The sequence below is a fragment of the Python bivittatus genome, unplaced genomic scaffold (assembly GCF_059951505.1).
Source record: "Python bivittatus isolate LINGU-HERP-01145 unplaced genomic scaffold, Pbiv_v1 ctg000340_np1212, whole genome shotgun sequence".
NCBI classification, from domain to species: domain Eukaryota; kingdom Metazoa; phylum Chordata; class Lepidosauria; order Squamata; family Pythonidae; genus Python; species Python bivittatus.
Window position 1 is genome coordinate 24,078,965 of NW_028277056.1, and position 25,614 is coordinate 24,104,578.

At 38.6% G+C, this 25,614-nt stretch overlaps 1 protein-coding gene across 7 annotated transcripts in view; it reads right to left on the minus strand.

Annotated features, from left to right (window-relative positions):
- STARD13 (StAR related lipid transfer domain containing 13) overlaps positions 1–25,354 on the minus strand; it is a 125,272-nt gene extending 99,918 nt beyond the window's left edge. The window contains exons 1-2 of one of the 7 annotated variants that reach the window (XM_015888354.3): positions 22,582–22,672; positions 20,252–20,328 (exon numbers count right to left, since the gene is read on the minus strand). Coding sequence is in view for 3 of the 7 variants with exons in the window: in XM_025167593.2 (XP_025023361.2) it covers positions 22,582–23,005 (424 nt within the window). In the remaining 4 variants the exon portion in view is untranslated. Of the gene's footprint in view, positions 1–15,519; positions 15,545–20,251; positions 20,329–22,058; positions 22,165–22,422; positions 22,528–22,581 lie in introns of those variants that run through there. The other 6 variants (XM_088140723.1, XM_025167593.2, XM_088140726.1 and 3 more) reach the window with 6 other exon arrangements.
- Between the last annotated feature and the right edge of the window lie 260 nt (positions 25,355–25,614).

The following is a 25,614-nucleotide window of genomic DNA, read 5'->3' on the forward strand; positions in this document are numbered from 1 at the left end:
CACCAATTTAACAGAAGGAAAATCTGTGGAATTGTTTTCTGCCACCTTCTTTAGCCCTCCAGGATGCTCTTATCTTTTTCTTTGACAGATAGACACACTTAGGTTACAATAATCCGTCATTTTGATTTTCTAATATCACAGCCTGACAGGCTGTGCTGGGCACATTATTACCTATGGTTTCATTTTTGGGATCCAAGCACTATAGAAATGCTCAGTGCAGAAGCCCGATTCAAATGCACTTTCCCTTCTACTGTCATTTTTGAGAACAAAGAACGATGATTGTTCATGGACATCCATGGTGAGCTCCTGCATCGCAGATACATGTGGTGAGGGGAGAGTTACAATTGGAAGGTCTAGAAAAAGAATAGAAAGCTCCTCTCCCCACCACTACCCTCTGCAACCTCCAAGCTTTCACATCTCTAGAGGCAGGTGCTGCTCATCCATTACATAAGATTGTAACTGCACAGATACATGTCTAAAGGTTCAGTCCCATACAGGTCTGCTTGAAGATAAGTCCAACCTCTGTTCTATATAGCTTGCTCCCACATAAAGGGCACAGAGTAGCATCAGCAGATAAATCCCACTTTTTCCTTGAATTCTAATCTCTTGCTCCTTCCCAACTTATACGGAAAAGAAAGAAGTAATTATACATAGAGAAATAACAGAACATAGTTTTTTTTATGATAACAACATTATATTGCAAAGCAGTTAATATTATAGAGATCAAGAACACTGACAATAAACTGGATTACATAAACCACTTAAGGTTTATTGAGATCCATATTCTTTTTATTTTATGTGCTTTTAGTATACAACTATATATTTGTATATACTGTATGTACAAATAAATATGAGAGCAACATAGCTTATAGAAATCCTAATTAATAAAATTAAATGAAAAGTTAGCATTAGTAACCAAAGCTTCATAATCATTTTACTCACCTCCTTTATTCCTCATGAGAATATTAAATTCTTCTACCCCAAAGTCCACAGAGTTTAACCTTTTATAAACTTAAAAAAAAACCCCACAGCTTTTACCCAGTTGTTGCTTTAGTGAGAAGGATCATCCATATTTCCTGGTTTTATCATAAATTAGTAGGTAAAGGCACTGCAAATCAAGGATTATAATATAATATCTGTTTGTAGAGCAATGTAAAAATACATTGCAAGTACATATATTCCAAAAGGAAATCAATTTTTTACCATTTTTTCCCTTGAAAGCTGACTGGTGAAGCATTTAATAGTTACAACCCAAGTTAATGTTCATGTGAAAGCAACTAGAAAGTCCGCCAAACAGACCACTAATATCAATATAGTTTCCATGCTATACTGACACTGTTCTTGTCATCAGTGATGCAAAAGTTATTACACTATTATTTTTAAAGCATTTAAGTCTAAACTATATTCATGGAGAGAAGGTAATAACTGTTTGATATATATCATTCCTTGCAACTGCTGGTCTTTGGTTTTTCTTTTATTTACTGGTATTTTTTCTATACAATAAATCACCTTGGATCACAGATCATAGATCACTGCATGAAAGATAGTACATTAGTCATGATTACATTACAAAGTTAATTAACATCCCAGAACTTTGAATGGATGGGCTTATAAATGTATGTGGTTGGACTTACCCTTCTGCTGTCGTTTCTAAAAAGAAATGATAGACTCAAAGACTTCACTGATTTCTTTTAAATAACTGCCCATCTATTCCACATGCAAATGTAAAAGGCTCCCGAAGACAGTGATGGCTAACAGACCATTTTTATTTCTTGATTCTGATACTATAATGTAGATTGAAAGAGTTCAGACTTTTATAATAACAAAGCTTCCCCTAAAAAATATTCATTCACAGACCATAAAGTCAAACAGCTGTTTTTAAGATGCCACAATAAATTCCTGCGATGGGCTGTTTGTTCCTGTTTTCCCCATACAGTAACTTACATCCAGCACTACTGACTCACATTATAATACAAATGTCAAATTCCTATTCTGCAGTTAAAATGAAATGTTAAAAAAACCAAAGAAACATGGCAGACAATCATGATGACAATGAGCTCTATAATGCCTACACTGTCATTTATAACTTTAATGGAGTTATTTTATTGCATTTACTACTATTTTATTACTGTGTTTGCTTTACAGAACTAAAAATTTAGAGTTTTAAAATTACTGGGATTATTAAGTATTATTTACTGTAGGTAAAGGATCAGACTAGAGGACAAGCTCAGTTTAGGATAAAGATGGTTAATAATTTCCAGAAGTTCACAGTCCTGGTGAGCGTTACCTTACATTGTCCTATGGTATTTCTGCTGCCACTTTTTTGAAGCTCACGGCTGCAATAGTGACACCATATATTTTAGTTCTCTGAGAGACAAACAGGGCTACTTCAACAATAACTGGACCTGCAGCTCTTGGAAGCTTGCAGCCCTATTCATTGCCCCATGGTTATAGGGATAGAGAGAACTGTAACATAGATTGAGTGAATTCAGAGTCCCTGGTTCTGGCCACCATCCTCTGGAACACCATGCTTCTGGAGATAAAGATGGGACTATTACTACTTGTCTTTTGGACTTGGGGTTTACACTGAAGGCCTGCATGTTTCACAGGCCTTGGGGGACAGAATATAATGTGAATTGCATCACAATGGTGAGGTATCAATCTTTGTGGATGGTAGGGATATTATTGGCATCTGCTGGTTGTTTTCTTGATTTGTCTTAATCTGAATTATTACATTTTGGAATCATACACCACACAGAGTCTGCTTTGACTGGAGTGGAATAGAAGCCAAAGTATATAAATAAGTATTAATAAATAAAACACAGGAAACAACCAAGCCTACAGCCTACTGAAGGGTTAGGAGAGGCTTGATTCTCTCCTCCTGAATTTTAAATTTGCTTTACAAACATTATATGAAGTTATCTTGGCATTTTTGGATCATGCTCCCCATGAGTGAATTTTTAGCCTGGCTACAGGCCTGAGAAAACCAGAATACTAACAGCTGCAGGAGCTGAAAAATAGGGCTTGACTTCTGAATAAGATACAGAAAACACAGGCAGTTGGCTGACGTACATGTCAAAAACTGCAGTGGGAAACAGCAAGAAAGAAAGGCCAGAGTGTATTTCCTAATTTTGCCTAAGAATCCAGATCAGAGGTTACTACAGAAAGAAAGGAGAAGGAGACAAGCATTTGTATTGTATAATCCCCTTCCCTTAAAATATAATGAAAGGAGATAATGAAACCTACGAAATGTTTGCTTGCAGTTTTTCATTTGATTACCTTCCATCATATCTTCCAACATTTCAAAAATGGATAAATATATATTTAGGAAGGCTGCTGTTTGAGCTATCCCAGCCTATTACTCTTTATTCAGAGGTTTAGTTCTAGAAACTTCGCTAACAGAATTTTAGCAAACAGAAGGACAAATGTATCATAGACTGGTTCCAGTAAAAACTAAATACGGGTAGCTATTATTGTTGGTAAATTAGAGTGGTTGGGCACTCAGGCTCTATATCCCCAGCTGGCTGGGGAATTCTGGGAGTTGAAGTCCACCCATCTTCAAGTGGCCAAGGTTGAGAAACACTACTCTATATGGATGACAGGTACTACCATAGTATGCGTTGTCTAAGAAAACAGTAGCAGAAAGGCTTACCCGCCCCCCCCCCCAAAAAAGCAGTCTAAATCTGAATGTAATTTTTTTACTTGCCCACAAGAAGTTCTTGGAGGACTTCTTTTTCTTGCTACTTTTAGACTCTGATTTTTATGGTGGGTAAGAAGCATTGCAATGGACTTCAAAACAATGATGAAATGGAAACAAATGTTATAATAAAGTTCTTAAATACAACAGAACTTGAAAGCCAGGGAGCTACAGATGCAAGACAGCTGCTCTGTGTAAACTATCTTGACAAAGATGTTATAAAAATAACGCAGCTATTCAAAGAAATTCTTATTCATAAAACTCTGAAAGCACCAATCCCAAATCCTCAGCTTGGTTCAGCAGTCTTCAGATGAGGTGCCCACTCTTTCTATTTCAAGCATCCTTGCATTATCTGAAGAGATAAAATATTTCTCTTCATATTTAAAGCATGATGATCTGATCAGAATTTAACAAATAATATAATAATAAAATGTAAAACAGTTGTCTCTTTAGGGCTTATCCTAACATAGGAGTATGGCAATGGGTCCATAGGATCAGGAAAAAGGGCAGTGGCTCCCTATCACACAGCCAAAAAAATCAGTAATACATCAGAACAAACAATCCAGTAGTACTCAACCCTATATATTGTGATATGTAATTTCAGAAGTATTGAGAAAACAGTGATCTTAAAGTGAGGGTATGATTAAATTACAGGATAATCGTATGCACATTTACTCAGAATTATGCCCCACTTTTGTGTGGGGAGGAGTTACTATTGGAAAAGTAAGCTAAATGTAAATAGATGTTCACCATATTCAATATTTAGGATTATAGCCAGATTTCTTTCAGCCTGAGCTAGTCAAAGGACTGTCCTTTCTTCAATATTATAATAGGTTTGACATCATAATCTATTTCCCAGCCTAAACAAGCTACCATTATCCAGGCTGACTACACTGTTCTAGGAAACCTGTTTACATTTCAGTTCAATCTCACTGAAACACTTATAATAGAAGCTAAAGAAAATTCATATATACAATTAGTACTGAAAATTATTTCCAGCTGGATGCAAAAGTTCTTATCAGCTAAGAATCTTCCAAATATGTTACATCATAAGATTCAACCATCATTATTTCAATCAGAATAGTCACATTCTATAAAATCCTAGAGTCTGGAACAATTCTTCTGAGACAGTATGCTGACATAATGTTCTATGCCTACCTGATGAGTTGGACTCTGAACTGAAGAAGCAGGGCTCAATAGGATCTAAACTCAGGACCCAACTGAGATGTACTTGGTTGTCAGTTCAATGAAACATAGACTTGGGCACATTAGGAAAATTATTCAAAATAAAATACCAGTGTAACACCTTTATACAATTCCAATTAGAATGCATACCATACATTAAAGATTACTGAAAAGTTGGAAAAGATACCAAAAAAGGCAACAAAAATGATCCAAAGAATGGAGCACCTAAATGAGAAAAGGTTACAGAGTATGTTTGTTTTTTAATTTAGATAAAAGTCAGTAGGACATGATAGAAATGAATACAGCTGTACATTATATACAAAAGGAAGATTTTTTTTCCTTCTCTGCAAATCAGGAAACCTGCAGTGAAGCTGAATAGCTGAAGATTCAAAATAACCAGAGAAAGTATTTCTTCAAACAAGGTTTCAGTAAACTATGACATTTGTTTGCATAAGGTGCAATAATGCTGCCCACGTGGGCAGCTTCCAAAGGAATAAAATGTATCCTGTTCATGGAGGAGAAGGCTATCTAATGGGCACTGTCATAACCACGGTGTAGCTGCACGCCGTATAAGAGGCAGTGTGGCCCTCAGTACCAGGCATTCCATATTCTAATATGGCCTATTCCAATTCAGCTTTTCTGATGTTCTTAATAAAAATGTTCTTAATAGAAACGTTCTTAATAAAAATGTTCTCAGTAAAAATGTTCTTAATAAAAACAGATCAAAGTACTAAACTGAATGATTCAATAAATGTGATGCTATAACAGGTACGTATGGTAAATTTGAAACTGAAAATATGTGAAGCTATGATAGGCATATATAGGAGTTATTTTTTTGAAAATTAAATAAAAAGCATTTTGACATATCATGCTAGGTCCATGCTATTACAGCATTTAAGAAACTGCTCTCTTAATTATTTTTTATGCCAGAAGACAGCAGTATGACAGTCTTCTCTACACTGTCTCTCTCCAGATATATTGGGCACATTGGCTCAGAATTATGGGAGTTGGAAGGACACTCTGTATCTTTAAAAGAATCTGTCAAGTAGACAGCAACATGAATTGCATTTGAATGAGAGTCTGAAACCTAAACGTACATTTTAAATCCATCATGTAAAATTTAATAATCCTTCTGAATCTTTTGGCTATTATGAAATGGCCCATGGTGAGATTACTGCAAATTTTTCAACTTTATAATATTTATTCTACCAACTACTACAGTATTCTAGAGCTCTGAGTTATTTGCTTTATGTACCTATATAGAATAAAGACTTACGTGTTAACCAACTACAGATCCTTGCATTTCATTTGCTTTCTGTTTACATTAGCCCCCCAAGTGCATTTTCCTAATTCAACGGGAATTTTCTTTAAAAAGCAGTAAGAAAATACCTGAATATTTAAATAAAGGAATTCAAATCCATCTAGATCATCTGGCAGGATGCCTTCAAATTTTGGTCCCAAAAGCCCAATAAAAAGAGAAATTTAATCAGTGTAACATCCAGTGTTTCATAAATAGTGGCCCAAAAGAGTAAGGTTTTAAAGCTTGGTGACAGTCAAAGTGCAAAGTGATAAACGGGAACAAAAAATTCTAACTTCAGATATACACTACGGAGCATTGACAGATTAGAAAAGTGATTTTCGAGTTGTGATATATATTCCCAGCACAATCAGTGTGTAAAAAATACATTAAATTCTATATGGAGATCATTAGGAAAAGAACAATAATTAGGAATCCTAATACTGATCACAAATCTATGGGGTGACCATACTGAAAATATGCATGTATGTCACAGTTGGGGCTTCATGTTCCTAATGAGAATACAGTATCGTGGAGCATTAAAGCTGCATAAACTGTGGAAATAATTACAAGATGTAGTGATGGCCACTAAGTTGGACATATTTTTAAAAAATTTTGATCAATTCACAGATAACAGCTAATAGACATGATTTCTATATATAAACCTCCAGTAAAAGAGGAATTATATACTTTTTAAACCCAGGTGCTGGGAAAAATGAATAAGAACATGACCAATATTCTGCAATGCCAGCTGCAACATCTGGCTGGCCATTTCAGTGAGATAGCTGAATATATATTATATATATATTATATATATATATATATATATATATATATATATATATAAAAGAGGACATGTTGTGGACCCCGTCAGCGAGAGAATGCCAGCTGGCAGGGCCCAGGAGGAGAGCCTTCTCTGCCATTGCACCTGCCCTTTGGAATATTCTCCCCCAGAGGTGTGGCGGGCCCCTACCCTCCTGGCTTTCCAGAAAGGACTGAAGACCTGGCTCTGCCAGCTTGCGTGGGGTGATAAGAGCTCTAATCAATCCTGGGGGTGGCTGGCGGCCTGATGACACTCCCTGATCTATTCGCCAATCCTATCATTGCTTGGAATTTATTTATTATTTATTTAAGGCTGTTTTTATATTGTATTTGAATTGATTTGATCTTCTCTGTAAACCATCCAGAGTCACCTTTTAACAAGACGGTGGTAACAAATTTGATATATAAATAAAATACATAAATAAAAAATATTTCTGTCACTGTTGCAACAAAGACAATATTGTAACACCTTAAAAAAACTCACATACATTCCATGATATAAACATGCATATACAGTTTTGGGTGGTTTCACTCTTTTCGTTTCTCATCTATTGCTGATTAAAAACACACACACACACACACACACACACCAAACCACGGCAACCTTCCTTGGAAGTGAGTGTGGGGTAAGGATCCGAATGCAAATAGTGCAACAATCACCGTCCATGACTGTATTTTTAAACTTGGGAGGAAATCAATGTCAATTATGGTCCCCTGCGGGGAGAGTAAACTCCCCACTGCAAGGGCAAATATCAAAACTTTGGCATTAGATTTGGTGCATATAACACACATCATCGTGAAATGTGTTCTCTGTTGACGGTTAACAGAAATATGCATATGAGAAAGGAGGAATGCAAACAGTGAGGTTAAAAGGCTGGGAAATGCAGGATGTACCAAGAGAGACATTTACAGCTTAGGGCTTTATTTTGAGGACAATCAATAATATCTTATCATTTTTAAACATATTTGAGTTACCTTTCTATCAATCTATTGATAATAAGTCCATATAGTATCGAGTATGAGGGATAAATTTGAAAGGTAAATACAGTCGCACAGTATGTTGGAACACTCTTAAGATAAAAAAGGACATTATTTGTAAATTAAATTATTTCTTTTTCTATTAAAGAAACCAGAGGTCAATAAGAAGCTGTTTCAGAACTGATACAATATTAATGGCAATGCAACTGAGCTATAAAATGTGAAGGTAGTAAGCTCAGGGAAAATGAAAATGAAACAATGAAAGAATTAGTTTACCCAAGTAGACTAGCTAGATCATGTCTAATACACTTTATACAATTACAGTATGTAATAAGTAATTGTATGAAAGAGAAAATACTGCACACAGTCAACAGAGACTGATGCAAGTAAAATTGCTTTCCTTGTGACAATTAGGATTATATGCATGGACATATAATGCTATCCACTAACATATTTAAAAATAGGATGGGAGAGTGTCATCAGCCCAAGGGTCAGATTAGTTACCTGGACATAACTTACTGGGGACAGCCCCACTCTTCTCCCAAATCATCCCTTAGAGTCAAAGATCTGGCCATTGGATACCTTCTTCCATTGCAAAACTGCATTGTGTTTCTCTGTGCATAAAGAATTCCATGAAATGGCCCATAACTCTGTGTCACTTGGCCCAGAGTGGCCCAGAGCAACAACTCTATGCTCTTTCCTCTTGGCAGAAAGGAACAGTCACATTCTCTTTGGAGAGTTACAGTGCACTCATTCTCTGACACTACCTGAAGAATGGGATTCTCTTTCCAGATAAGAAAGACACAAAGAAGAATCCAAAAGGCAGAATCCAAGATGGATTGGGAGTTTATAGATAAGAAATAGGAATCAAGGGGAATGTTATACTTGCCATGAAGGTAAAAATGCTTTTTTGGATACTCAGCAGAGAGATTTTATGATAGAGTCAAATGTTTCACTCCACTCTCCAAACTATCTCTAAGGCATTCAGAGCAGGGAACTGGAAATCTAATCCCTTTAGCTCGAGTATTATAAAGTTAAGCTTTATCCAGACCCAACAGATGACTGTTCATCTTCTGCTTGAACATATCAATATCTCTCTACTCCATTCAACTGTTATGGTCAAAATCTCCTATGCTATATCTCTTGAAAGAAGGGAGGACTCTTAATAAAAAGGGAAGGAAGGTTTCAGAAGGATGAGATAGAGGGGAAAGGGTCTTTTTTGCTGTGAAAACTTTGTCAAGCCTGGTATTTCTGCTTGGAGCAGGAAATGCATTTCCTCTCTTGAGCTTTCCTGAGCCATTTATGGCTGGTCCCTGCTGGCCATGCAAATGCAACTACTGTATCTGGTCTAATTTAGCAATGCAATCAATATGTATTCTGTCTCATACTCTGAATGTATACCTTTCATTGACTAAGAGAACTACATGTAGGGCCTTAACTGCCTACTGGCTTAGCCTTCTGTATCTCAACTCCTTTATAAAATATAGAGCAACTCATGAGAAAGGCAAGTAAATGCTGTGTTATAAAAAGTAGCCATATGGGAATGTAAGTAGAAGAAGAAAGAGTAAAAACAGACTGCTCAATATTGGTGTTGCAAACATATGAATATACCGCAAGAGAATGAAATTAAGCTTTTTGTGCATTTTTTCCTGCAAGAACAGAAAATAAAAACACGATGATTTAACACATGGATTTGGCCATGAGAAAGGCATCTCCTTGTCACTGCTTGTTAATGCCATTCCCAGAAACTCTCTTAACACCTTCTATTTATTTCATTCCAACAGCCATGCGTAGACAAAGAAGTTATTTTGGGGGCATGTTGTCTGTCACTTGGACAATGTTTTCTACATGGAGGTTATTTCAGATGCCAAAGGGAGAAAGGAGGAGAGAAAACAGCTGCTGAAAAAACTCATTTCATTCCATCTAATTTTCTCTGCTGTTGTTTTGTTCTGATCAAAGAATGTTGGTTGTACAAAGTAAAACTGATTACCAGGCATTTGGGGCACCCCTTCTTGTGCCTGAGTGAACACCTCTATCATTTCAAGACATGCTTGTTTAAATTTACATTCTCTCAGCTTGCCTTTGGATGTAGGCTATGCCAGATGTCAACCCTGGGGAAGTATGCTCAGGTTGGAGGTGAGCTCTAGTAGAGTTATTTGTTAATATAGGCTGTGGTAAATTCAGAGCTCTGCTAGGGTCCATTTGGTTGAATATATTAGACTAATTACAGAGGTTGCCCCTCCCTTTGTGTTGGAAAGAATGGTTGTTTGTATCTTGTTACCAGTCCAGAATTGGTTTTCTTATAGGGAAAGATAGAAATTGGATTTTAGAGTGGTTCTAAAAATGAGGCTAACTAAAAATGAGCCATAACTATTACCTTGAGCTGCTAATGGCAATCCAGTTCTTGGAAAAATTCTGGGCAGAATTTATAGGACAGGAAAAAATGCTACAATTTCCAGTCTTCAGTTTTTTACGTTTTGTAGTCACAGATAACGGGAATGATCCCATTATGAAACTCTGCAGACCTGCTTGCCAGTTAGGGAAGACATTCAAACCAATATTGGATAAGAGAAGTAGTGCCTATATTAGGATGGAGTATGAGCTTCTTACATTGGAAACATAAACTGCTCCTGAACAAGTGGTAAGGTGCAACTGCTTTGTATTTCAGGAATTAAAAATACAAACTATGTTGAATAAAAATATTTATTCCATGAAAAAACTAAGTGTACACCTGAATATACGGACTCCTGAAAATATATGAACCTTATACGGTATATGCATTGTAATGAAAAACATCATGGGCATTGTTCAATATTAGTCCATAACAATCCCTTTATGCCATATATTCTTGTTTCCTCTGTTTGACTTCTACAAGTCAAGGAAAAACATACACAGACACATATCTTTTATGCTATTTCTTTTGGAATAAGCAACGTTATGCAGAGTGCAAGAAAGGAGAAAGAAACAGTAAGCCAAAGAAAATAAAAGGCATGGGATAAGAAAAGTAAAAGCAAACAAAACTAAAACTAGTTTACACCAACACTATTCACCACAGTTCCATATACGTCTTATCTGTGCAAACCATCTGTGTTTCTACAATGTCCATAGACTGCTTCATACAAACATTACCTTTAATTCTTTAAACTTCTCATCTCTTTTCCGATGTCTCATCAACGCCATCCAACCATGAGTTTCTCAGTCTTCCCCTTCCTCTTGACACATTCACCGTTCTTTCATGTATTTCATATATTTGTTTTGTAATTCAGTCTTCATACATTCTTTCTACATGATAAAACAACCTCAATACAGGTAGTCCTTGTTTAGAAACCACAACTGGGACAAGCAACTTGGTTGTTAAGTGAAGTGGTCATTAAGTCAAACTGGGATCATGCTTATGATCTTACTTCAACTTTCCTTTGCTTCATAGATCTGTGAAGGTTGGAAATGTGAGGACTGGTCATAAAGTTACTTTTTCATCACCACCATAACTGCGAACAGTTTAGCAGTCTCTAAACAAGGACTACCTGTATACTTCTTTCATGGTGGTCATATACGTTTGTATTCAATTCACCTTCATTCAGTGCTCATTCATGTCTGATGCAATCACTTATTTTACCACACATACTTCTTAGGTTCTTCATTTCTATTGCACTCAACTTTTATGTTTCTCCTGATATACCCAACTCTCATTTCCATATACTAAAGCAGGCAGAAGGACATTCTTATATACAGTCATTTTCATTTATTTCCACAAACATTAATTCTTCATAACTGACCATATATACCATCTGCCTTTCTATGAGCATGTACATCTTCAAATTCCTCCATCCATTAGTAAACATTCTTCTATGGTACCCAAGATTTGCTCTACTTTTTTTGCCATTTATGCACATTTTCAGTCATTCACTCCATTTTTCTTGTCATGTTGGCAACCAATTCGTACCTCTCTTGTCACATTCATCAACCAATTATCAACCCCATATTTGTATAAAATATTCCATAATTCAAACCTATTCACTTTATCCTATGCTTGCTTTATATCAACACATGTATAATAAACTAATTTTCTCATATTCATATTTTTCAATGACCTGTTGCACTTTGCAGTGGATAATAAATCCAATAAATAAATGCATAACATTTGTTTCAAAACCACTCTTTGACATATCACTACCATTCCTGTGCAAATCTCTAAAATACTTTTTCCATCATTCCCTCATTTCCATTTCATTCCAAATAATTCCATAACCTTTCTTTTTAATTCTATTCACTGTGCCTGAGACTCCTTGTTTAGCTCAAGAATTCATATTATTTTTCCAATCATGATCATTCATCGACATCCTCATCCTCATCAAGTCCTAAGAAAAACTGCTTGGAAATAATTACCATTATAATCAATTGAGCTTTCAAGTAAAATGATTTAGGTATATAATGCAATATATTGAAGGATTGATTATGTGCCATCAGTCAATTTCGACTCTTAACAACCATACAGATAGACTTTCTCCAGGATGACTGCAGTATGTATAAACCACCAATTCCCTGTGCAGTGCTTAAGTGCATCAATGGAAAATATGGGCAAGAGAACTCAAAATATTACAGGGGAAAGAGGAAATGGAAGAAGCTGTCTTCTATCTGAAGCTATGTTAAGTACAGGTGCTATAGATATATATCTTAGGTTTGGTTTAAAACAGAAGCAGAAACCTGCCCCCACCCCATTTTATGATCCCAAAACCCTCCAAAATCACACATTGAAATTTGGTGTCCAAACACGAACTCCCCTCTTCTCCTTTGCTAACCCCAGGTAACACATGGAGCTTTACCATTATTGACCACTAGGAAGCATAACAGATTCATCCTTATTGGGACTCACCTGGTACACACCACCATCATCAAATTAGTATTTGATTTTATGTGGCTCAACCCCTCCTCTACCAGGGACTGAACTCTTGGGCATTTGCACTTTGTACCATGCACCCAGTTCTATAAGCTTTAACAAAAGCTTGCAGGAGGAGCAATATGGATATGGACTATCTATAAGTGGTATATACTTTCCTTATTTTGAACTTTCAGCCTAGATAGATAGAGCTATTACCTTATATCATGCCCTCATACTTAAAGTACCATGACTCCCCTCCAAGGGGAAACTTTTTCAGTATATATTCCTATGCTTTTATCACCAGGAGGCGGTATACAGCTGTGTGAGACTCACCCCAGGTAGGCAACTCAGGGCTTTTCACCCTTCCTGATTCTCCTGGGGTATGTGGTTATAGGGTTGGGCCTGGTCCATTGGAACTGACGCCTGACTAGGTGCTCCAGGGCCTTCCCTAGGAGTCTCAGGAGAAAGGGAAGTCATTGGCTTTCAGGAGGGAACATTTTCTGGCAAAACAAACATAGATGTTCAATTACTGCTGTACCATCAGTGAAGGATGATGGAGGAATCAGAGAAAAGTGATGGGGACTCTACCAGTTTCCATCCCTCCTGGTCCCCAAAATAAGCATGTAGTTTATGGCTGGTGACCTGGATGCCACAGAATTTATTGCATCTTTGTGCAGGAATCAAGTTGCTGTGAAGTTGGAGGTCAAACCACTCACTTATTCTAGCCATCAGCAAGTTCCTCCAAGCTATCTTACTAACCTCTGACTAGCAATTGGTAGCCCAGAGATTTTAAAAAGGAAGGAAAATGGAAAAGAAAAGAAAAGAAAAGAAAGAAAAAGAAAAAGAAAAAGCAGTTGAAAGAAAAACAAGAGCAATCAATCTGTGGTTGAGGTAGCCCTGAGCATGAGAATGACAAGTCATGCATGCTATCCAGAATAAGGTAGAGCTGGAACTGAGGTGGACAGTTGTCTCCTTTCTAGTTCTTATCTCCATATTACTTTCTAGTTGTGCTGCTGCACTGAATGGGTAAAAGGTACCAACTTTTGAATATCATGTTCCATTGCAGGAAAGTGAGAGCCTTAAATGAGCTACCAGTTCTGACAGCAAGAATGGGGATGGCCACTAGATAGCAGCAAAGAGACTGAGAGACCTCTAACCCTTTCCTGCCATCTAACATCTCCCACCTGACAGTCCTAATTAAGCTTCTGTTAGGCTGAATTCACCTACATTCCACTGAATTCCACTTTCTAGTACTTTTTCAAAAAAGCAAAAACATGAAAAACTCTACTCCTACCTTCTTTAGATCTACCTTCTTCAGGTCATTAGTGACATCAACTCATACTTTCTCTTTAGCCCTCAGATGTCTAATGAAGATGATGATGTGTGACCCCTTCCTCTAGCCTAGATCTTGCAAGTACTGCAAGTACTAATACTCAAATACTCTGAATATTATGTTTTCTGCAGACAGAATACATGCAGTCAAAAATGTCATGTTGTTGATAATTTATAATACTTTGCCTCAGATGCAGGGAATTGTGCAGTCCTTGAATGTCATAATTTTACCATAAGCTGAAAATACAAAATTCCCCTAGTCCTTCCAGTTAGGTTCCTTGCCAAGGACATCTTGACACATTAACTGCACATGCATATTTTGTTGATATGTCATCAAGGCTTGGGCTCAGCCATTCCCCTTCCCTCTCTTCTTCTAGGCTAGCTGTGAGGAGGTCAGAAATGTTCACATATTTTAACTAACCTGAATGTAAAGTATTCTCTCCAAGCTGGTGCATGCTATGATAAGTGTTAAGTGTTCTAGCAGGGGCACACAACTTCTTTTAGCTTAAGGGCATCACTTGGGGAGCCATGCCAGGGATTGCACTCCATACTACAAGTACAGCCAAGACAGAATTGGGCAAGGCCAGGACTAAAATTGAATTTAATTAATGCAATCTAATAATTTCCCCTTTCATCACATGACAAATGACAATTTAGTGGCAACATTTGGAAAGGCTCAGAGAGTCATTAGCATGCTAAATCATACTAAGCCAGATTTCCTTTTTTAAAAAGAGGAATAAGAGAACAAAAAGATAATTGGCTAAAGCTAAACTGATGTTCATGTATGTTTGCTGATTTCTCCCTCCAGTGCAGTTTTTTGCACCACTTCCTAAGCCATTCTACATACCCCATTAATGTTTTTTAGGAGGTAGCAGCAGGAGGTTAGAACGCCATGTTGTCTCTTCAGAGTTCTACCCATTTTACTCTGCATCCAAACCAAAACCATGAAATATTGAAAATATAATAGATCTAACTCTGTTGTTCAGTAATATGGAGATACGAACTCAGTCTTTTATTTCTGTTATACTAAACCTGCTTTTGGGTACTAAACACAAATATTTCATTACTTAACTGCAACATATCACAGGTATAAACAATTGGCTTGACTGCTCTCCCCACAAAAGGCTGCTCAATTTGGCTTTCAGTTAGTATGAATTCCTGGTGATGCGCTGTTGCCTCCTGGATATTTGGGATCCCCACATCCCAGTTTTTGCAAATTTAAATAAGCTAGATTAGCGAGATGGCAGTGGCTCATGCTGGAGGGCTACATTTGAGCCAGGAAATACACAACTACACAGGCATTAGATTAGTACTGTTCATATGTCTTACCTGCCCTCTGCATTTCCCAGTTCTCCTACCACCACCGTTCCTCATTTCAGTCCTTTAAGCTCTTCTTTGCTATCTCCTAAACACTCCTTCATCTCCAGTAACTTTCTTGGAATATGAGTATAGAAAGTGGAACTTTTTCTTTTACTGAACTATTTACAAAGTTATCATTATGTCATATCCGTGAAAATCTGTGGCATGTTATTAATCACTGACCTTTTGGTGATCAGGACAATTTTGATAGGATTGAACCTCCCACATACATTCTCTAGCTGTTTGAATGAAAGGACTAATCATAAGTAATCTTTTTCTTCCCAGAAGTACCCAAGATTATATAATGAGACTCTTTCAGAAGATTTCTCTTGGACAAAGGGCGTCTCTTTTTCCCACTGGTGTGACAAGGAATTCACACATGAAATTCCTATTGAAGTTAACCAGAGTTAGTAGCTTTCCAAGTCCCCAGTGTACCAAGCAGAAAACAGAACAAAATATCCTTGGTTGGCTTCCTGAAAACATATGGATATAATTGAGTATCATATGTAGAGGGGTATGTACACAGAGTTCACAATGATGAATAGCACGTTTTAAGTACACAGCTCCCACGTTCCCTTTGAAAATGATGTCTACTATAAAATACTTTTTCATTTTATATGTGAATAGCTAAATGGCAGAAAAGAACGGTTTTACCCGCTCTATTTACATTTATTAAAAAGTCAATCAAAGAACATATTAAATACTAACAGAAAGAAATCAAATCAATTTCAATATATTGCAGGCAGTTAATCGTGAAGGTATTAAAGACCAGTATGAATGTATTGCACATTTATCAATTCCTTTGTATTTTACATATATTCTATGCTCTTATCAAGGCTTTGTTTTTAAATTATGGATCATTCATTCCTACTGATATAGCTGGAAATGCTAATGAAATCTATTGGGTCTTGTAATTCCTTTCAGAGTAAATATTATTGTATTACATGCCACTCTATCACACTTTACACATCATAAAATTGTCATTGATCAAAATGACTTAGCTGAAAGGCATGTGCAGAGTGGAGAGTGAAGAGCTGGTTTAATGTAGTGGTTAAGACACCAGGCTAGAAACGGAGAGACCGTGAGGTCTAGTCCTGCATTAGGCATGAAGCCAGCTGATGACTTTGGGCCAGTCATTCTCTCTCAGCCCTAGAAAGCAGGCAATGGCAAACCACTTCTGAAATCTTTCCAAGAAAACTGCAGGGACTTATCCAGGCAATCAGGAGTCAACACTGACTCAAAGGCACACACACACACACATGTGCAGAACATCTCAAACAGGAACGGAATTAAGCAATGCATTCTTTCTATGTCCTTCCTCCACATCGTGACTCTAATGTCATCCCAATGTACATAATATCAACCACTGCATTATATCAATACATTCACTAAGCTTCCAAAATTCACAGTAATTCCCAAATCAATCTTTATAGAATACACTGCCTTTCAGTTTCTTTGATAATCTTAATGATTTATTAGATTATCATCTGTTTGTTATAAGCTATATAAGATATGAGATATAAGCAGAATTTCAGTAATTCTGTTGTAGAGTAAAGCTGCCAACCAATTATAAGATACTTTCTGATTAAAAAAACACAAGATAAAATACCTATATAGAACAATTTTGTTAACCTATTACTAACATCCATTAAAAAGCCTGAGCTATATCTGCAAAGCACCAAAAGAATCAGTTAGGTTTTCTGGGACACACTCTCACCAAATTCCACCACTGAAAAGACTCTCTTTGACTATTTATCGCCCTCCTTAAAGTTTTGGAGAATTTGCAAGTATGTTCTTAGCATGCACACAAATTGATATGGAAGAAGGCATTTGATGCAATCGGCTTCTGTTTTCTCAAGAACTGGTAGCTAAACCTGTAATAGTCATAATATTGCCAGCTTCATATATTTAATAGAAATGATAAAAATCAGGTGATAACATTATAACACTAAAAATGTTCATGCTTAAGTGAAACTGTCACCTTTCACCTTGTTCTGCATCTTCAGAAAGTGTATGTATTGAAATACATCAACAAGCAATAATGTTTTTTAAAACTATCTACAGCATCTACCATGCTTTTTTCTCCCTGCACATATCTTATCTTATCTTATTTATTTATAAAATTTATAAAATGTATATGGCCGCCCATCTCACAAAAAGTGGCTCTGGGCGCCATACAACAATTAATTAAAACAATAAATATATAAAAACAGTCATTATTAAAATATAAAAAAACCACAAGGCACAAGAGAGAGTGAATGTTAACCACAGTAATGGAGCCATGTCAAGATTTCACTGGTCCCCTGGGACCCCCAGGCCTGATGACATAGCCAGGTCTTGAGGGACTTCCAGAACATTAACAGGGATGCTGCTAACTTCATTTCGGCGGGAGGGGGAAGGATGTTCCATAAGGCAGGCATCCCAGCAGAGAAGGCCCACCTCCTGGGACCCACCAAGTGTAGTTCCCTAGCAGCAGCATGCCTTTTCTACCAGACCTGATGGGATGGCAGATGTAATCAGGGAGAGGTGGTTCCCTCAGACAACCTGGCCCCATGCCATGAAGGGCTTTAAAGGTTAAAATCAGCACCTTGAATTGGACCCAGAAGCAAATGGGCAACCAATGTAGCTTGCAGAGCAGAGGTGTAACATGTGCTGTTCTAGAAGCACACGTAATTACCCGCGCTGCTGCATTCTGCACTAACTGAAGCTTCCAGATATTCTTCAATGGCAGCCCCTTGTAGAGTGCATTACACTAGTCCATTCAGGTGGTGACTAGGGCATGGGTGACTGTGAGCAGAGCCCCCTGATCTAGGAACGGGTGCAACAAAGCTGTGTAAAGGCCCTCCTAGCCATGACTACCACCTGCTCTTCAAGCAGGAGTCATGAGTCCAGGAGGATCCCCAGATTGCGCACTGGGTCTCTCTGGGGCACTGCAACCCCGTCCAGCACCAAAGATGGCATCGTCCCAGAACCGGCAGGCCTCAAAACCCAAAGCCGCTCAGTCGTGCCAGGATTCAGCCGAAGCCTGTTGTTCTCTATCCAGATCCTTGGACAGAAGATTTTCCCTGTTTCTGTAATTAAAATCTTTCTAATGCAAGAAAACAAATACAGAGCGTGGAAAGCAGGGCTGATGCCAAACCATCAAACAACCACAAAAAGCTTTAAAGGGAGGGGAAATAATGAACAAATAAATCATCTTGGAATTAGCCCCATTCCTGCCAGTTTGAAGTCACTGCAATCAAAAGAACTTCATGGTGTAGCTTAAGAAAAGAAGTTCCAAGTTGGAAAATCCTCATCAAATGGCCATCCAACATTTGCTTGAAAGACCTCCAGTGATGGAGCACCCACAACTCCAAGAGATAGGCTGTTGCACTGCTTAATTGCTTTCATGGTCAGTAAATTCCTCCTTCTTTTGAGTTTGAATCTTCCTCTGTAAAGCTTCTACCCTTTGGTTCATGTCCTACCCTTGGGAATTATGGAAAATAAATCCACATCCTCTTCCCTGTGATAGCCTCACCCTAACCCATCGAGTATCGGAAGACTGCTAATATCTCTTCCTTTGGCCTTGTCTTCTTTAGTACTCAGTTTTTTAAATTATTCTTCATATGATTTAGCCTCCAAGCCCCTCACCATTTTTGTCATTCTCCCCTGACTCTTTCTAATTCCTCAGCATCCTTCTTGTATTGTAGCAACCAGAAATAGACATAGTACAGTATTAGAACTGCAGTCTACACAATACAGCATACAGTGGCAACACTATATTTCTTTTGATGCAATCCATTGGATCTTTTGGCAGCTGTAGAAAACTGCTAGTCCATGCTTAAGTCTTCACCTAAATCATACATATATAAAGCAGGGGTAACAAGTTCCTAGTATTTCCCAGATAGTTCTCCATATAAAAGTTAGGTTTCTTTTATTCCTGTTACAAGAAATTTTAAATAAAAGAACTTATGAACAGTATTTTGTTAAGTTGCTGTGAAATGTATGTCCCAAGGATATCTTTACAGAAAGTATTTCAATTTACAGTAAGGTATCTATTTGTACATATGTAGGATTTCTGACAATTTGGTTAGGGACTCAAATTTCACTTAACAATAGTTGACCCATGTTTAAATATAACATGACTGGAATGACCTATAGTATGAAATTAAAATTCAGTGCTACAATGAAAGTGTAATGTGTGAAACCAAGGAAAGGTATGGCTTCTTTACAGAATAAATAAGATATTTAGCTTGAAAGTAGCATGCATCCACTCAAGGAGAAGCATTTTGAAAGGAAATTGATAATTCCTAAGGACTGAGAAGTGAAAAGCATAGTTACATATAGTTCCAATGAAGAAAAGAACTAAAAGAAGATAGCAAAAGAAACCAGTTCATCTCAAGAAAAAGTGTTGTGAAGACATACATACATACATACATACATACATACATACATACATACACACCTAGAATATTAGTGAACTGCCAAATGGCTGGACAGCAAGTATTATCCTTCAAAAGTACTTCAAAAGGGGGGAAAAGGAGAATGTAGAGAACTACAGATCACTCAATCTGAAGGTAATACTGGGGAAGAGTAAAGCAGGTCATACAGAGTTTGATTTGCAAGGATTTTGAAAACTTCAGCAGCAGCAGTGTACTAAAACTGGAAAAATACAGAGAAGATTAACATGGATTTGAAACTATAAGGCTCAACTCCGGGCTACCTTAGGGACTGTCTTCTCCAGAAGAATCTGTCCAGCATGTGTACGCCTGCAGGGAAGGGATGCTCAAGGTCCAGCCCCTATGAGAAGTCAAGAGAAAATGGTTCTAAGGGCAGTCCTTGTATGCTGTGGAATAACGTGTCTCCAATTGATTTTCTACAAGGCAGTTAAGACTATTTTATTTAAAGGAACATTTGGAGGTGCAGTGTGTTGGGATGCTGTAATGACCAGGCATCCATGCTTATCTTTAAGGGTTTTTTTTTAGGAAATGTTCATCATGCTTTTATTCTATTGTAAACTGCCAGGAGTTGCCTGAGCTAGAGCAGTCCAATAGTAAACAACAATTTGGTAATTACCATTGGTCAGTGTAGATCTACCAAGTCTTACCAAACTAACCTTATATTTTCCAATCTAACAGAAAGTTGAAAATAAATTATGAAAGAGAGTCAGGACTCTCCTGGTCTGCCTCTCTGTCAGATAACTCTCTGAACTGAAACTGAACAGAATGGAGCCAAAGCCAGCAAAAGAAAGATCAAGTTTGAAAATGGGCCAAACGAAGAAAAAAATCCAGCGGACAGTAGCTCTGAATGATGTAGGCTAATCCATTCTAGGCCTTCCTTATTTGTTTATTTATTTCTACCCAGAGCAGAAACTATTTTTAAGATGTTGAAAAGACTTCCAGAAACCACGTTCTGCATGCTTTCCTTCCATGTCTGAGTGGGAAATTTCCTTAATAAGATGATATAGGCATAATATATCTTGATTTAATCAAAGCGTCTGAAAAACTACCCCATGATATGCTGTTTTGCATTCTTCTAGTGTTATGTAAACTTGCCAAAATAAGAAACTGAGACTATTTTGTCATGTATGTCTGTAACCATCTAAAGTACAAATATCACAAGCTGAGAGGAAAGACAAACTTTGTTTTGGAACCAGAAAGACTGAGAAAGAAAAAGAAAGGTAAATAAACAGGAGAAATAACTACAGTTAAGGTAGAAGAGAAGAAAAGAAGAAAGAAAAATAAGAATTTTAAAGAACAAGAAGCTCAAGGACAAATGTGTTATCCCTGTGGCTTCAAAGACAAACTAAAGGCGGTTTAGCAGAAGCTGTTCCTAGTCATTGATACACACAGGTGGGGTTCCCACCAAACAATCTTAAGCTGTAGAAGGTCTAGAACAGGGTATTGCACAGGCGCATAATCTATGTGTGGGGTGACAGACGGATGGGGAAGCAAAGAATTGAAAAATAACATGAAGAAACATATCAAAAGAGTCCAGTTCACATTTCATGGATATAAAGAGACTTATCAAAATTGATTCTTAACTGCTGTGGCCACACAGAAATTGTTCCTAAACCAATAATTCCAGAATGTGACCATACTTAAGTAATTACTACACCTCCTCTACTAATGTTACTCAAATTCTGGTACAGGTGATTTAAAAAGAGCCTTGTGGTGTGGTCTGAATGCTCTGCACATAGGAGGTGGGCAGCCAGAGTCATACAGAGCACAGCTTCTACAACTATTGGGGGAAAGCCATGGTAATCTATAGTGGCAAAAAATCTGGTTGGAGGAGTCTGGTTGCCCCTTTTTTGTGAGCTTCAGCCTTAAGCCTTTTAATAATTATTATTTGGAAAAGGTGCTACCAGACTCCGGATGTTCAGCTTCTAGGATGGAAGCAGAGGAGGCAGAAAGAAAGTAGCAGATTCCCTACATACCTATATAACAGACATTTTGGTGCCTACAGGTAGTAAATATAGCCCTTGAGTTGAGGAAATATTGTAATAATAATCCAACTAACCAAAGATTTACCTTACTCTTAGTGCTAAAAATCCAGGGTGTCCTAAAACTCGCTGCTTGATTTCTACTTGTCCGTGCCAATAGCAGCGCATAGTCATCCCAGCTGTGAACTCGCAGCGACAGTATAGCAGGGAGCAATAATCCACCAGCGGAGATTTACAAACTCGACCAGACTCCCCCACCCCGCCCCCCGCCCCTAGGTGAAGAGGCTGCGGTTCCAACGAAACGATTGCCCCGGTTGGATCGCTCCCCCGATTTCTGAATATTTTCAGGACGGCCAGGCAAGCTTCTCAGGGGAATTACAGCGGCAGGAAACGCAAAACACAAACCCACGGTGTCATTTGGGCACCTGGGAAGCGCAAAAGTTACACCGTACCTCAAACTAGAGCAAGCAAACTCTACCGCCGCCCAACACCACGGACACTTGAAGAAACAGGTAAGGCGACCTCGCGGCGCATCGCAGCTCCGCCTGAGGCCAGCACGGACCCGGGCTGCCCGTCCCGCAGGAAAGACCAGCGGACTGACCCCGACTGACCTGCCAGCCGCCTCTCGCGGAGGTTTTTCCAAAGTAAATCCCAAGCTTTGGCCGTGGAGTCCCGGAGCTGCTCGCTGAAAGTCCTCCGGAGCTGGGCTCTAGCAGCTCTTCCCCTCCAGCTCATCCTAGCAGCGCCCGCCTCACATGCCCGTCGCGCCGGCCTCGGGTTCCACCAACACGTCCCGGAGACGCGCAGCCGCCGACGCGCTAACCCAAGCCCGCCGCCGCTGCCCAGCGGTTCGCGGCGAGCTCCCTTCACGGCTGGCTGGCTGCTGCTTCCCGCTGGCGGGCTGGCCCGAGCTCTGGAGTCCCGGCGGGACGCCGGGTGGATGTGCTGCTCGCCGCGTCTCTTCTCCACTGCGCTCTCCGGTCGCCTCCTTCCAACGTGTCTTGCTGAAACCGCCCCTGAGGGGGTCACCGCCATAGCGGCTGGGGTCCTTTCCTTTAGCAAGCGCCTCGCGCCATTTCCAGTCTGAAATTCTCTCCCCCCGCGGGGCTGAAAGCTCCGCTGGAGCTTGGGACCCGTCCTCGCAACCAAGGCTTTCAGTCTTCCCAGTTGGTTAGAAATGTCCCCAAACTCAAGATTCAGAACACACAGGGATCAGGGAGGACAGGCCCGGCCTTATGTTAGGTGAGTGGTCAACAGTCCATGCGCCATCTCCCAATTATAAATGTTCTGGAAGCCAACAACCAACCTAAAATAACCGGAATCTGAGGAAATTTCATGTGAAAGCAGAAAGATCTTGTGAAATTAATCTCTGGTTAGATTTGGTCCATTTTCTTTCTTAAAAATCAAATTAATTTTTAAAAATTGATCCTAGGATACCAGCCTAGGTATTAGACTATGGGCCTTACCCCATTGCTGTGTTAAAGTATTATCCACCCATCCTTGAGTCACAAGCATGAAATTAGTTGTCCCCATTGCTGGTCCCTGCATCTATTGCTTCTGTTTTGGCTTGTTATCAAATGGTGGTATCCTGATTTGGGGTGCAAAAGGCATGTTAAGGAAAGTGATTGGTTAAACCCTCAGAGTTTGCCATCCTCCCTGCTTCTGAATGTCTCTTAGCAGGCAGGAAAACATCCAGCAATCAGGACAGTGATGCAGAAATGGGATTGAGGTGTAAGCTTTGAGAAGGGGGATATCCTGATTTACTGAGCATGGAAAACCAGGAAAAGGGTCTCCTTGCCAACTTCCAAGCTTGTGTTCAGCAGCCTTGTTTTGAGACTTTTAGTGCTCAGATCAATTTTAGTACTCTGCACAAACCTAGATTGTGGAGGGGCAGAATTCTGAAGCAGTGGTAAAATCATACAGTACTCAAAATTCAGCACCTTTTCAGCCGGCTTGGGGAGGGTGCCAGAAAGTGGGAAGCAGTGGCATCTGTTACAGTGGTGCCTTTGAGAGTGGTGTCTTTGAAAGAGCAAGGTATGAAATCTCCTGCTTTACCAAAGACTTGCCAAGATTACTGATTTGTTTGAGATGTACCAGATAAAATGGGACAGCACTACCATGCAATATACAGTAGCTTTATGCTGGACAGTAAGTATGTTTTTGCTGTTCAGCAGGTCACCGAGAAGTGCATGAATGTGAGAATGTTTCTTGCATGTTCGTTGATTTAGAAAAAGCATATACTAAAGTGCATAGGCTTGAGTTGTGAAATAGTATGCGCAAATACTGAGTTGAAGACTTCCTGCTGAATTCAATAGTAGCAATTTGATGTAGTGGTTAAGGCACCAGCCTAGAAACCAAGAGATCCTGAGTTCTAGTCCTGTCTTAGGCACAAAGCCAGTTGTCACCAGTAGTCAAGACTGACTTGGAAGCATATGCACAGAGTATAGAATGGACGTAAAGCATGCATGAGCGGAATTCTTATCAAATTGCTCAACATTAAGCAGGCAGCAAGACAAGGATATGTGGTGTCTGCTTGGCCATTTAATGTATTTATGCACAAATACATAGGAATGCTTATGGTGATGTTAGAGGCATGTCAACGGAGAAGTTGAATGTGTACATATTTCTGAATACAGATGATGACTTGCTGGGTGAGAAGCCAAATCATTTGCTGTGAATGTTAAATAGATTGTATGATGCAACGAGAGGTATGGATCTGAAAATTAATGTATCTGAGACTAAAGTAACCAGTTTTTGGACAGTGAAAATAGAGTATAAGTAATATATAAATACACCTCCCCCAAAGAACACAAGCAAATGAACATGTGGTGAAGATGGGGAAAGTGGAGGAGAAATGTTGAGATGTGAAAATGAATGTTTGTGAAAAGAAGCAATGGGAATGGGTTAGTTAAAAAGTCTTGTGCAGTAAAACAAGATTAGATAGTGTTCAGGATTTAATTGGTGCTGAATGAATATGTTCTGAATACAAAAATGAATGATTAGTAGAAAAGAAGTATGTTCAAGTGGTTTGGATATACAGAGAGAATGAATGAGGACTGAATCAGAAAACAAATACACAGACAGGAGTGAATGGGTTGAGATGAAGGGAAAAAAATCTGGTTGAATAGAGTTGATCAGATCCTCAAAAAAACAAAAAAACAAAAGTGAAGTTTAAAGAACAAAAAGCAATGTATGAAGCAGAATATGGATATAGCTTCCTTATTACTGGCAACTTTCATTCAAGCCTCTTGTCTTTTTCAGAACAAAAACTGTTGTTTAGACAAAGTTCCAATGTGATGACAATAAATAAATAAAACACAAACAACTTCTGGATAAACTGCCATGGCTGAGTTTCTTTGGATCACTAGCAATAATAAGATATAATGATAAAGAACATTCCTTTTATGGTTAAACAGAAACAAGAATATTCCCATAATATAAAAGCAGAAGTCTGGAACTGGCATCATACTCATTAAAAGCGGCCAGGAGGGCTTTTGCACAGCTTCGGGTTGTGCACCAGCTACGCCCTTTCCTGGATCGGGATGCCCTTCGAATGGTCACTCATACCCTTGTTATCTCTCAGATAGACTACTGCAATGTACTCTACATGGGGCTACCCTTGAAGAGTATCCAGAAGCTTCAGC